This window comes from Lampris incognitus, chromosome 3 (assembly GCF_029633865.1).
Source record: "Lampris incognitus isolate fLamInc1 chromosome 3, fLamInc1.hap2, whole genome shotgun sequence".
NCBI lineage: Eukaryota > Metazoa > Chordata > Actinopteri > Lampriformes > Lampridae > Lampris > Lampris incognitus.
Window position 1 is genome coordinate 701,752 of NC_079213.1, and position 14,770 is coordinate 716,521.

Here is a 14,770-nt window from a genome sequence, read left to right on the forward strand (position 1 = left end):
CTCTTAACCTAGCTTCTCTTACTCTTTCTTTTCTCTTAACAAGGCTTCTATTACTCTTTATCTCCTCTTAACCTAGCTTCTATTACTCTCTCTTCTCTTAACCTAGCTTCTATTACTCTCTCTTCTCTTAACCTAGCTTCTATTACTCTCTCTTCTCGTAACCTTGCTTCTATTACGCTCCCTTCTTGTAAGCTAGCTTCTACTACCCTTTCTCTATTCTTAACCTAGCTTCTATTACATTACTCTCTCTCCTCTTAACCTAGATTCTATTACTCTCTCTTCTCTTAACCTAGCTTCTGTTACTCTTTCTCTTCGCTTAACCTAGCTTCTATTACTCTTTTCTCTTAACAAGGCTTCTATTACTCTCTCTTTTCTTAACCTATTTTCTATTACTCTCTTTTCTCTTAACCTAGCTTCTCTTACTCTTTCTTTTCTCTTAACAAGGCTTCTATTACTCTTTCTCTCCTCTTAACCTAGCTTCTATTACTCTTTCTCTTCTCTTAACCTGGCTTCTATTACTCTCTGTTCTCATAACCTAGCTTCTATTACTCTCTCTTCTCGTAACCTAGCTTCGATTACTCTTTCTCTCCTCTTAACCTAGCTTCTATTACTCTCTTTTCTCTTAACCTAGCTTCTGTTACTCTCTCTTCTCTTAACCTAGCTTCTATTACACTTCTTCTCTTAACCTAGCTTCTAGTACTCTCTCTTCTCTTAACGTAGCTACTAGTACTAGTTCTCTTCTCTTAATCTAGCTTCTATTACTCTCTCTTCTCTTAACCTAGCTTCTAGTACTCTCTCTTCTCTTAACCTAGCTTCTAGTACTCTCTCTTCTCTTAACCTAGCTTATAGTACTCTCTCTTCTCTTAACCTAGCTTCTATTACTCTTTCTCTTCTTGTAACCTAGCTTCTATTACGCTTTCTCTTCTCGTAACCTAGCTTCTATTACTCTTTCTCTTCTCATAACCTAGCTTCTATTACTCTTTCTCTTCTCGTAACCTAGCTTCTATTACTCTCTCTTCTCGTAACCTAGCTTCTATTACTCTTTCTCTTCTTGTAACCTAAACTCTGTTACTCTTTCTCTTCTCTTAACTTAGCTTGTATTGCTCTTTCCCATATCTTCATGCTGTGGCTGATCATCACCTCTCCTCTTAACCTAGCTTCTATTACTCTCTCTTCTCTTAACCTAGCTTCTATTAATCTCTCTCCTCTTAACCTAGCTTCTATTACTCTTTCCCATATCTTCATGCTGTGGCTGATCATCACCTCTCCTCTTAACCTAGCTTCTATTACTCTCTCTTCTCTTAACCTAGCTTCTATTACTCTCTCTTCTCTTAACCTAGCTTCTATTACTCTCTCTTCTCGTAACCTTGCTTCTATTACGCTCCCTTCTTGTAAGCTAGCTTCTACTACCCTTTCTCTATTCTTAACCTAGCTTCTATTACATTACTCTCTCTCCTCTTAACCTAGATTCTATTACTCTCTCTTCTCTTAACCTAGCTTCTGTTACTCTTTCTCTTCGCTTAACCTAGCTTCTATTACTCTTTTCTCTTAACAAGGCTTCTATTACTCTCTCTTCTCTTAACGTAGCTACTAGTACTAGTTCTCTTCTCTTAACCTAGCTTCTCTTACTCTTTCTTTTCTCTTAACAAGGCTTCTATTACTCTTTCTCTCCTCTTAACCTAGCTTCTATTACTCTTTCTCTTCTCTTAACCTAGCTTCTATTACTCTTTCTTCTCTTAACCTAGCTTCTATTACTCTCTCTTCTCGTAACCTAGCTTCGATTACTCTTTCTCTCCTCTTAACCTGGCTTCTATTACTCTCTTTTCTCTTAACCTAGCTTCTGTTACTCTCTCTTCTCTTAACCTAGCTTCTATTACACTTCTTCTCTTAACCTAGCTTCTAGTACTCTCTCTTCTCTTAACGTAGCTACTAGTACTAGTTCTCTTCTCTTAATCTAGCTTCTATTACTCTCTCTTCTCTTAACCTAGCTTCTAGTACTCTCTCTTCTCTTAACCTAGCTTCTAGTACTCTCTCTTCTCTTAACCTAGCTTATAGTACTCTCTCTTCTCTTAACCTAGCTTCTATTACTCTTTCTCTTCTTGTAACCTAGCTTCTATTACGCTTTCTCTTCTCGTAACCTAGCTTCTATTACTCTCTCTTCTCGTAACCTAGCTTCTATTACTCTTTCTCGTAACCTAGCTTCTATTACTCTTTCTCTTCTTGTAACCTAAACTCTGTTACTCTTTCTCTTCTCTTAACTTAGCTTGTATTGCTCTTTCCCATATCTTCATGCTGTGGCTGATCATCACCTCTCCTCTTAACCTAGCTTCTATTACTCTCTCTCCTCTTAACCTAGCTTCTATTACTCTTTCCCATATCTTCATGCTGTGGCTGATCATCACCTCTCCTCTTAACCTAGCTTCTATTACTCTTTCCCATATCTTCATGCTGTGGCTGATCATCACCTCTCCTCTTAACCTAGCTTCTATTACTCTCTCTCCTCTTAACCTGGCTTGTATTACTCTTTCTCTCCTCTTAACCTAGCTTCTATTACTCTTTCCCATATCTTCATGCTGTGGCTGATCATCACCTCTCCTCTTAACCTAGCTTCTATTACTCTTTCCCATATCTTCATGCTGTGGCTGATCATCACCTCTCCTCTTAACCTAGCTTCTATTACTCTCTCTCCTCTTAACCTGGCTTGTATTACTCTTTCTCTCCTCTTAACCTAGCTTCTATTACTCTTTCCCATATCTTCATGCTGTGGCTGATCATCACCTCTCCTCTTAACCTAGCTTCTATTACTCTCTCTCCTCTTAACCTGGCTTGTATTACTCTTTCTCTCCTCTTAACCTGGCTTGTATTACTCTTTCTCTCCTCTTAACCTAGCTTCTATTACTCTTTCCCATATCTTCATGCTGTGGCTGATCCACTTCCTACCTCTGTAGTTGCTACAGTTCTGCACATCGCCCTTGTTCTTGAAAATCGGTACCAGTATGCTTCTTCTCCTCTCCTCAGGCATCCTCTCACTTCCCAAGATTGTGATAAACAGATCCTGTTGTTAATCGATGCAAGCAGTGTGGATGTGATCGATGAGACAAATGGTAGCTGTAAAATCACATTTATGGCCAGAGGAGAGATATCGCCGTCGAGTAACTGATTTACGGTTGGCGAAAATGTTGCAACTTGCCGCGTGACGAATTACCATTAGCATAGAGGGCGTGTCCGTAGGGGGGCGCTATAAAAGAGGAGACGCGCCCGTTTGGCTCGAAGGAATACAGCTGTATTGGCTGAGCAACATATTCGTGAGGCGAGTAGTCAACTTCCACTGAGAAAGAGGAATCGTCTTCCGCATCCGTATCGCTGCTGTCGGTGGTCTGTCGCTCGCCTTTGTGTGTGTGTGTGTGTGTATGTGTGTGTGGGTGTGTGTGTGTGTGTGTGTGTGTGTGTGTGTGTGTGTGTGTGTGTAAAGTGACGACAGAGCAGGAAGGGGGCTGTCACCAGTGAATTTCTCGTTTTTCACCCAGCCACACCCACATGCCCGCCCTGAATTTCAGTAGCCAATAGCTATTGTAGCGAATTCGGGGGGTAACCACAGGAACTGCCGCGGCCGGACCGCGAACCCGTATCTCCCGCGCTGCGGGAGACATCGCTGACTGATCGACTAAAGCGGTGCGGGCGATACGGGTTCGCGTCCCAGCCGCGGCAGTTCCTGTGGATGTCCCCCGAATTCGCTACATTGGTGTCAGAAGTGGGATGGTGAGACCGTGAGGTCATCGGGAGCGTATGCGCCCAGAGGCGTGAAGGAGCTGATATGCTTAAGCGCGGGGACGCGCTTCCCGAAGGAGGGGGGTAGTGTAACGTGCATGGATAAGTAGACACGCTGGCTGACGGGTCTGACCCTTTAGTCGAGCGGTCAGCGATGTCTCCCGCGGAGCGGGCGATACGGGTTCGTGTCCCGGCCGCGGCAGTTCCTGTGGTTGCCCCCCAAACTCGCTACACTATGAAATCAAAAAGCCACGCCTACCTTTCGGTTGTAACTCAAACCTGCCGTGTTAAAGATGTGCTCAGAAACAGCATGAAGGTGTCTCTAACAATCTGGTTAAAAACTCCACTGCCATCTCTCCTAAACACCTCCACGGGTATGTCAGAAGAAGAAAAACACATTAATACTCCATTAAAGGGCGTTCGGTAGCATAGCGGTGTATTCCGTTGCCTACCACAGGGATCGCCAGTTTGAATCCCCATGTTGCCTCCGGCTTGGTCAGGTGTCCCGACAGACACAAATGGCCGTGTCTGCGGGTGGGAAGCCGGATGTGGGTATGTGTCCTGGTCGCTGCACTAGCGCCTCCTCTGGTCAGTCGGGGCGCCTGTTCGGGGGAAGGGGGGACTGGGGGGGGATAGCGTGATCTTCCCACGCGCTACGTCCCCCTGGTGAAACTCCTCACTGTCAGGTGAAAAGAAGCAGCTGGTGACTCCACATGTATCGGAGGAGGCACGTGGTAGTCTGCAGCCCTCCCCGGATCGGCAGAGGGGGTGGAGCAGCGACCGGGACAACTCGGAGGAGTAGGGTAATTGGCCGGATACAATTGGGGAGAAAAAGGGGGACAATTGAAAAAAAATACTCAATTAAAAGTGGACTGGGATGTCACTAGTCTCATATAGCTAGTGAGAGAGACAAACAGTAGTGTGTGTGTGTGTGTGTGTGTGTGTGTGTGTGTGTGTCCAGGTTGTAGGCAGGGTGATGCTGCTGCAGTTGATTGATCATCTGGTTCAAGGTTACTACAGCAATGAGCCGCTGTCGTCACGGTTACTGAACAGCACTCGCATCCACATCCTGCCATCCATGAACCCAGACGGTTTTGAAGCCTCAGACACAAACTGTGTTTACAGCCTGGGCAGGTAACACACACACACACACACACACACACACACACACACACACACACACACACACACACACACACACACACACACACACACACACACACTGGCTTGCTTGCTGTTAGTCCACTGAGTCCAATGATGACGTCCCTCCTCGTTAACAGCGTGTTCTTTGATGACTGTAGAGTCCTCTTCTTGATCCACAAGTTTTATTGCACAGAGGACGTATGAAGTGTGAGTTAGTGGGGGCAGGCATGGTTGTCTGTCTCCTCAGTCTTTTCTGTTGTTTTTTACATTCCTCTCCATTTCCAGCTGTTCTACACCTCTGTGGCAGATCTCCTGCCAGTTGGAACGGTTGATGGCAGCTTGCGCCAGTCTCAGGGCATCGATACAACTCTTCTTCAGTCATGTTTTTAGCTGGTTTTTGTATCACTTCTTTTGACCACCTGCAGACCGGCGGCCCAGATGAAGCTGTCCATACAGGACTTGATATGGCAGCCGTTCTTGAGGCATCCTGATTACATGCCCAAGCCATTGCAGTTGGTATTCAGTGACCGTGGCTTCTATGCTCTTGCAGTTTGTTCTAACAAGAATCTCAGCATGAGGAACACAGCCACGCCACGTGATCCCCATGACTCGCTGCAGACACCTTATGTGGAACCACTCCAGCAACCTTAGGTGGCGGCTGTAGGTGACACAGGCTTCACAGCTGTGTAGGAGAGTTGTAATGCAGACGGCTTTGTAAATGGTAATTTTGGTGTGCAGGTGGAGGTGTTTATTATGGAAGACCTTACGTCAGAGTTTACCGAAGGCTACAGAGGCTTGCTTGATTCTGTTATGAGTTGCGTGATCAAAGTTGCAGCCCTCAGAAAGGATGCTGCCCAAGTATTTGAAAGATGGAGCAATTGAGAGTGGTTGGTGTTCTATAGTGAAGACAGGCATAGTGGGTGGGGGGCTGGACCTCCATTGGCATAACTCCTCATTCTTGGTGGTGTTGACTGATAGACCCAGCCTGCTGTAGGCATTCACAACTGCGGCAAGGATGGTTTGCAGGTCTTCTGGTGTGTGAACTACAAGAGCGCAGTCATCAGCGTACTGCAGCTCAAGGACCTGCACTGCTGAAAACTTGGTGGTTGCCTGGAACCTTCAGATGTTGAAGAGGTCTTCATCTAGCCTAAAGTCTATTGTGATCCCACTACTGTCTTCCAGATCTTTATGAAATAGTTTTGTGTCATATAAGAGGTAAATGTTGAAGAGTACCGGTGCCAGCACACACCCCTGCCTCATCCCAGTGCATACATTAAAGGACGCCCATTCCTGTCCTCCTATGGCCATCCGTGCCACCATCCCACCATGGAACTGTGACAGAATATTCACAAAGTTGCTTGGACAGCCAAACTGTCTCAGGATTTTCCATATTAGCTCTCGATTCACAGTGTCAAAAGCTGTGGAGAGGTCGACAAAAGCCATGAAAAGGTCCTGATGTTGTTCACAGCACTTTCTTGTAGTTGTCTTACTGTGAAAATCATATCCACAGTTCTCCTGTTCTTCCTGAAACACACTGTGATTCTGGCAGCAGATGTTCTGTCAAGTGCATCACCATCCTGCATAGCATGACCTTTGCTAGGATCTTGCCTACAACAGCTAGTAGTGATATGCCATGACTGTACTGCAGATGGACTTGTCACCCCTGTTTTTGTACAAGGGGACAATTTTAGCATCCCTCCATTGTTGAGGGACACTCTCCTGGTCCCATACTTGCAGAATGTACTGACAGAGCATTCTGGTGCACAAGCATCCTCCTTGTTTTAGGAGTTCTGCTGAGACACCACCACTGCCAGGGGACTTCTTGTTGTTGAGGGATTCGATAGCTGCAAGTGCTTCTTGAAAAGTTGGTGAGTGGTCAAGGTCTGGGATGGGTGGACGAATTGGCAGCTCTTCCAGCATGGATTGGTCGGTTTGTGAGTGCTGGTTAAGTGGGGCTTCAAAATGTTCAGCCCATCTCGCCAGGATCCGCTTTTGGTCTTTCAGGGTTGTCAGTCCGTCTGCTGATTTTAAGGGTGTGATAGAGCAGTTCCTAGGGCTGTTTATAGTCTTTATAGAATTGTAGAAGTTGTGCATATCATTTCTGTTAGCATATGATTGAATCTCGTGAGCTTTGTTCATCCACCATGTATTTTGCAGGGTGTGCAAGGTTGTTTGTACCTCCTTATGTGCTGTTTGCCACTGCTGCCGAAAGATGGTGGCTGCAGGGCAGTTGAGAGTAGCCCTGTGTGCCCTACACATGGTTTCCAGCAGTGATGGCATGGTTTCCAGCAGGGACATGATGGTGTCAGAGTTCTCACTGAACCAGTCCTGATGTTTTCTGGCTCTGTAGCCCCCCCCCACACACACACACACACACACAGGTACATTTCTCAACTCAAATTTCCAACACAAGAATTAAACAGAATTTACTGTTTATAATTATTCTAAATTTACTCTGAATTATTGTGTATGGCTTTTTTTTAATTCTTTTTCATTTCTCATGTTGCTGTAAGTATTAGTTGTTGAGTAACCGACTGACAGACCACCGCTTCTGTTGTTTATTTATGTTTGAGTAAGGGGCAGGCCAAATAAGATTTTCTTCTCCCTGCTCCTTTTCAATCATGGAATGTGTAAATTGAGTTGTGTTTGATCATGAATTGCTTGTTTCTTTCTGGAGCTGTGCATTACCATGAGTGGAATAGATAATAAGAAAAGAAATGAAATGATAACACGGTTTAAAACACTGCTTATTGTACTGTAAATAATAGTGATGATAACACTGGACAATTTTGCTTCCTGAGCACTTTTGGGTGTATTTTATGGATTTTGGGCTGCTGATCACGAAAATCACAAAAATGTCCCTGTCACATACCATTTTGTAGATATAACCTATTTTGTAGATATAACCTATCTAACCTAAACTAACCATCCTTAGTCAGGTTGGATACTGGAAGACAGGCTATAAAAGCTGCTCACATGTACACATGCTGCGTGGGAGCATGTCGAAGCACATGTTCTTCAGGCAGCAGCATAGTGAGCATACTTAACAACAGGATTATTATTGTCTTCAGGAAGATTTAGTACAGCAGAAATGTCTCGTCAGTGTTGCAACAGCTGCAATACATTCATTGACCTTAGGAACAGTACATACAAGCCGTACATGAAGTCCAACAACACGCTGCAGTATGTCCATAGAGAAAGCAACCACCCACCCTCCATCTTGTCAATGTCTCATCAAATATTCTCAAACAATGGGCTAAAAATCACTATTGAAACAAACAAAAAACAAATGGACTTTCTGGACATCTCAATGGACCATGGGAATGGCACATACAAGCCATACATGAAGCCCAACAACACACTGCAGTATGTCTATAGAGAAAGCAACCACCCACCCTCCATCTTGAAGAACATCCCAGAAAGCATTAATAGAAGACTGTCAACATGATCATTTAGTGAAGTCCATCTCCAATGAAGCTGCACCTCCATACCAAGATGCATTACAAAAGAGCAGCTCAAGTACAACCCACCATTACACACTGACTGCCAGCAAACCAACAAACGTAGCAGAAAATGAAACATCAGCTGGTACAACCACCCTACAGTGATACCGTGGCCACAAACATGGGTAAGCAGTTTTGTGAACTTTTGGATAAGCGCTTCACCCCGGACCACCAACTGAGGAAGATGTTCAATAGGAACACTATCAACATTAGTTACAGCTGCCTGCCTAACATTCAACACAATATCGTCCCACAACACAAGAATCATGAACAAATCAGTGACACCTTCATCACTCACAACCGGACACCCCCAACTGCCGTGTGAACGACTCATGCCCCCTCGAAAGAAAATGCCAGATGAAAGGCGTTATCTGCCAAGCTACGGTGACGAGAGATGACGACGACAAAATAGAGACATACGTGGGTCTAACAGAGGGGACATTCAAAAAGAGGTTTAATGCACACATGTGTAGCTTTAGAAACAACCGTTTAAAGAATGTCACATCTTTAAGCCCTTATATTTGGTCATATGGTCATTAATTCTTCAACCAGCTGGAAACTCCTCTCAAAGAACAAAGCATATTCAACCAGCAGTAAAATGTGTAATCTATGTCTAACTGACAAATATTTTATCATCTGCAAACCAGAAATGTCCACATTGAATAACAGGAATGAATTGGCCAGCAGTTGCAGACATAGATATAGAAATACTTCAGCTTCTCACCGTTCTTGATAAGTGGTCAGCAGCTTTGGATAGAGGGGAGTCAGTTGATTGCATATATATGGACCTTCAAGCTTTTGATAAAGTTCCTCACAAAAGACTGCTGTCAAAATTGAAATCCTATGGCATAGACGACAGTTACAGGCTGGATACAGGATTTTTTACATAATAGGAAACAGCAGGTGGTGGTAAATGGGGCAGCTTCAAAATGGAAACCGGTGACCTCTGGAATTCCACAAGGTTCTGTGTTGGGCCCTGTACTCTTTGTTGTCTATATAAATGATTTACCAAGTTTGATACAATCTGATTCATAACTTTTTGCAGACGATACAAAAATATTTAGAATAATTAATAAGGACACTGATACAGCCCATCTTCAAGCAGACCTCCATAGTATGAGTCATTGGTGTGATAGCATGAGTTGCCGGTGTGATAGCATGAGTTACTGGTGTGATAGCCTGAGTCACTGGTGTGATAGGTGGCTACTGAAACTAAATCCAGAAAAAGGCAAACGTTTACACATTGGTGTAACAACAAGTGCCAACAGAGTTGACTACAATGTTGTAGATTTGATGGTTCAGCAAGTGGAAGAAGAAAATGACATAGGTGTCGTGGTTGATGGTTGAACTGAATTTCAAACGCACGTTTCTGAAAAATTTAAAAAGCAAACTCTATGCTGGTGATATCAGAAGAACTGTTCTAAATGTGTGTAAGCAAGTACTTTTACCATCATATAGTAAATCCTTGGTGCGATCCCATCTTGAATTTACAAGCTCGGTCTGGTGTCCTTATGAAATCAGATGTATAGAGAAACTTGAGAAGGTTCAGAGAAGAGCTACTAAACTAATTGCAGGTCTGAAGGACAAGTCATATGAAGAGGAGAGATTAAGAACTTTCAATATACAAGAGACACGGAGGAGACATGGAGGAAGTCTACAAGCTTGTTCACAGAATACATGATTTCACAGCTCAGCCTGTTGGTCACTTTTGGAATAACAGGCATGAGTTAAGAGGGAATCCAAAGGAGTTGAATCAAGTGCAACTGGACTTGGTATATATCCGTGAAGAAGTTTCGCCTCTCATCCAAGAGGCTTCCTCAGTTCGTGCCTTTCTGACTAGACCAAGCTAGTCTGACTGGCTGGCGATGAGACTCAGAATTTATCCTCTAGGAGTCGTTGTCAGAGCTATACATATGCGTGGCTCTTTGTGATCCGATGTTTACCAACGCCCGTCACTAACAGAGCCATAGATAGAGTGGCTCTTTTGTGTACCGATGTTTGGCCGCGCCCGTCGTTATCGGAGCTATTGATATGCCTGGCTCTCCTGTGTTCCGATGTCCAGCCGCGCCCGTCGCCATGCGAGCTATTGATTTGCATTTGTTTAGCAGCGACGGTGGTTGGGGGTGTTAGTCTCGGCTTCATTGTTCAGTGGTCATGAGAGTGGTTGGAGCCGTTAGTGAGCGACTGTTGTTCTTGGAGGCTAGGCCTCTTGAGTCTCCTGGGTAGAGATGAAAGGACGGCATTGTAAGTGGGAGATAGGTGGTGTCGTAGACCTCCTCCTCTGGTGAGAGATGGTTTTTCCAGTTTCGCATAGATGGCTTCCTTCACCCCTCTTTCAAACCATCTGTCTCCTCTGTCCAAAATATGTACGTTGCTGTCCTAGAAGGAGTGTGTCTTCTCCTTTAGGTGTAGATAGACTGCTGAGTCTTGTCCTGAGGAGTGTGGCCTTCTGTGTTGGGCCATCCGTTTGTGTAGTGGTGGTTTGGTTTCTCCTATGTATAGGTCAGTGCAGTCCTCATTGCATTGTGCAGCATACACCAGACTGCTTTTCCGGGTGTGTGGTACACGGTCTTTGGGATGAACCAGTCTTTGTGGGAGTGTGTTGCTGGGTTTGAAGTATACCGGGATGCGGTGTTTGTTGAAAATTCTCCTGAGTTTCTGTGAGACCCCAGAAACATACGGGATGACTGTGTTATTCCTTCTGTTCCTTTTCTCCTCGTCGCTCACCCGGTTGGTCTTTCTGGAACGTGTTGCAGTTTTCACAAAGGTCCAACTGGGGTAGCCGCAGGTTTTTAAAGCTCCCCTCAGGTGTTTGTGTTCTTCTCTTTGGGCCTGAGTCAGAAAGGCACGAACTGAGGAAGCCTCTTGGATGAGAGGCGAAACGTCTTCACGGATACACTATACAAGTCCAGTTGCACTTGATTCAACTCCTTTGGATAACCATGACCTGGATGAATGACAACATTCACAGACATGTTAAGAGGGAACTCCTTAAACCTATCCCCGTTAAAGTGTCCTACTGAAAAGTGAAAAAGCTTCTTCACATCTGTGCTGTAAGAGCATGGAAGGAACTCCCAGAGGATGTGGTGCAGCTCCTTCACTTCACGCTTTTAAACACACATTAGATACATTTTGGTCAACAAAGGACCTTTATACGATTATAAAGCTGAGGTTGTGATCACTGTGAGTATTGTGTGACTATGATTATTTGAGAGACTATTGTATTTATGTGATTGGTGATTATGTGTGAGATTATTGTGATAACACTATTGTGGCTCTTTTTTGTATGGTTGTTTGTTTTAATTTGTCGAGTCTGGTGTAGAGGATTTGTATCCTGTGCCAGAAAATTTTTCATTAAATTTCATTAAATTAAATAAGCACCTATTTTGTAATTACAAATAAATCATGCCAATAGACAAATACCAAACACCCCTGCCCCCATTTGGACTGTTAGCGATCACGTGTTTTTGAATTTTTTAACGTCTCACCTCTCCCTTCCCCATTGGACGTTGCGCACGTGATGTGTATGACGAGGCAGTAAATGGTATGCTAGACGTAGACTGCTTTTATTTGTCGTTGCCTCATAAGCATGTCTCATACACACAAGGAAGAGACATAATGTTTCACAAGGACCTCAGTGCCACACAAAAACAAATAACACACAATAAATATTAGAAACAAAAAGTGCATTAAAAACAAAAATTACTTCACAGACCTAAAAACCACAAGCAGACCTGACACGGACAGTGAGTAAGAAGGTCAAAAGTATCAGGGCCGGTGCGGCCGGGTAAAGACTGCGGACCCAAAAGCAGACTCAGGGACACAAAATAGGTTTCGGTGTCTTTAAAATCAGGAGAGCAAAAACATGGAATCAACGCACTGATGAGGTAGTAAAAGACAAACTCAAAATGTCAAAAATCCTTAGCAATGGTACCGGCAGGGATCAGGCAGACTCACGTGGCTAAACAGGCAGAGATTGGAGACAAGGCAGGGCAAAGTGTCCAAGACAATAGGCGAAAACACAATCCAGAAACAGGCGTGGGTCAAAAATCAGGAGTCCAAAAGTAGCAGGCATGAGCAAGATCTCCCTCCGAGCGACGCAACAATCTAGCAAGGAGTGTAGCTCCTGGCCTAGCTTAAAAAGCCATGGCTGACGAGGAGAGCGGCAGCAGGTGTGGTAGAGCAGCAGCTGTTTGTGGGCTGTCTTATCTGTCTATCAACCAGGAGGCCGGGCAGAAGGGAAAACCTGGCCTGGCGTGCACGTGCCGCTCCGTGCACGCCATGTAGCAGGCTAGTTCGGCCGGACTGTGACACAAAAGGTCATTTTGTGGAAGGTTTAAGTGTTCAGGCTGTTGAGGAACCTCACAGCCTGAGGAATGAAACTGTTGCATAGTCTGGTGGAGGCATGGTACCGCAGCATGGATGCTGCGGTACCTCGTGCCAGAGGGTAGGAAGGTGAAGTGGATGTGGGAAGGGTGGGTGGGGTCCTTCACGATGCTGAGAGCCTTCCGGGTGCACCGTGCATCATAGATGGCCTGGATGGAAGGGAGAGCAGTTCCTATGATCTGTCCAGCTGTCTCACTATCTGCTGTAGGGATCTGCGGTCGAGGCCTTGCAGTTCCCAAGCCAGACAGTGATACAGCTGGTCAGACTGCTCTCTGTGGTGCCTCTGTAGAATATAAGGAGGATGGGTGGGGGGAGACTCGCCTTCTTCAGACACCGCTGGGCCTTCTTGGAGAGCGCTGGGCCTTCTTGACATGTGAGGACCAGGAGAGGTCCTCTGTGATGTGAACTCCTTGGAACTTAACACTGCTGACTCTCTCCACGTCCTCCGTTGATGGTCAGAGGGGGATGGTGGGCACTGGTCTTTCCCATGTAGCTTTACTGACAGCTGATGATGCTTATGGCATGAAACAGGCTTGTACTGTCTCATAAACAATTTACTTGGCTCACTGCATTATATATATACTAGAAGAACCCCGCTACAATGTAGCGGTTTGGTTCTCCACCCGTCTAAATCTCCCTCCTCTTCATCCTGCCAGCTAACCGCCTTCCCCCTGCCCCTAACCCCCCCCCCCCACTCCAACTCCCTCCCCCCAAATGCTCAGAATCATCTGAAATGCCAAGAAAAGTGGTCCACCCCCCCCCACTCCAACTCCCTCCCCCCAAATGCTCAGAATCATCTGAAATGCCGAGAAAAGTGGTTTTTAGCCATTTTTAGAAAATGAATATTTTGCATAATTATGCATAATTATTATAATTATTTTAATTTTCTGCTATTTTTCCCGTCCTCTCTGGAACAATACCTACCACCTCCAAAAAAAATTAGGATCATAAGTGCATTTTTGCAAAAATGCATATATTTTGCATAATGCCAAAACATTTCCGTCCCAGAAATTTTTTTTTATATAGGTGAAAAAAACTCAGAGATCCTCAGAATCATCTGAAATGCCGAGAAAAGTGGTTTTAGCCATTTTTAGAAAAATTCATATTTTGCATAATTATGCATAATTATGCATAATTTTTTTTTTTTTAGATTTTTCCCTTACTCTCTGGAATAATACCTACCACCTCCAAAAAGAATTAGGATCATAAATGCTTTAGTTTTCGGTCCCGCTATCTACACTAACTAACACACACACACACACTAACACCACACACACACATTACAAAGATATGAGCATTTTAATTGCTTGCTACCTGTCACTAACTGTGCCCTAACTGCCCCTTTGAGGCCAATAGTTGTTCCAACAAAGCATATTTCACATACATGACATTGCATACACAATAACATTAAAGGGGGAGAGGGTCACATTTTCCAGGTTAAGGGGGGTCCCAGAAAAAAATTTTAGGTGAAAAAATCAAAAATGCTCAGAATCATCTGAAATGACGAGAAAAGTGGTTTTTAGCCATTTTAAGAAAAATGCAATTTTGCATATGTATGCATAATTATGCATAATTTTAATTTTCTGGGATTTTTCCCTTACTCTCTGAGACAATACCTACCACCTCCACCTATCTACACTAACTAACACACACACACACTAACACCACACACACACACATTACGAAAATATATGAGTATATATATATATATATATATATATATCAACATGGATATAGGAAAAAAAGATTTTAATACGCAGCAGTACAGGCCTGCCGCGTGCCTCGTGCACTCATCAGCTGCTAATGTGGTTCGACAGAGTCATACAGTTACGTTGCCCCGCGTCACGCCCCTAATGTCGGTTGGACCGCGACCAATCAGATGAGGAAACATGTAAACTATAACAACCAATGACTTATGATGCACAGCAACCAATGGAGGGGTAGAAAACATTACAGCCAATGGGGTAAGG

At 44.3% G+C, this 14,770-nt stretch overlaps 1 protein-coding gene across 1 annotated transcript in view; it reads left to right on the forward strand.

The window, feature by feature from the left end:
* Positions 1 to 14,770, forward strand: part of cpm (carboxypeptidase M) — a 75,721-nt gene that overhangs the window by 43,628 nt on the left and 17,323 nt on the right. The window contains exon 4 of the mRNA XM_056275673.1: positions 4,730 to 4,902. Within this exon, the coding sequence (XP_056131648.1) occupies positions 4,730 to 4,902 (173 nt within the window). The remainder of the gene's footprint in view (positions 1 to 4,729; positions 4,903 to 14,770) is intronic.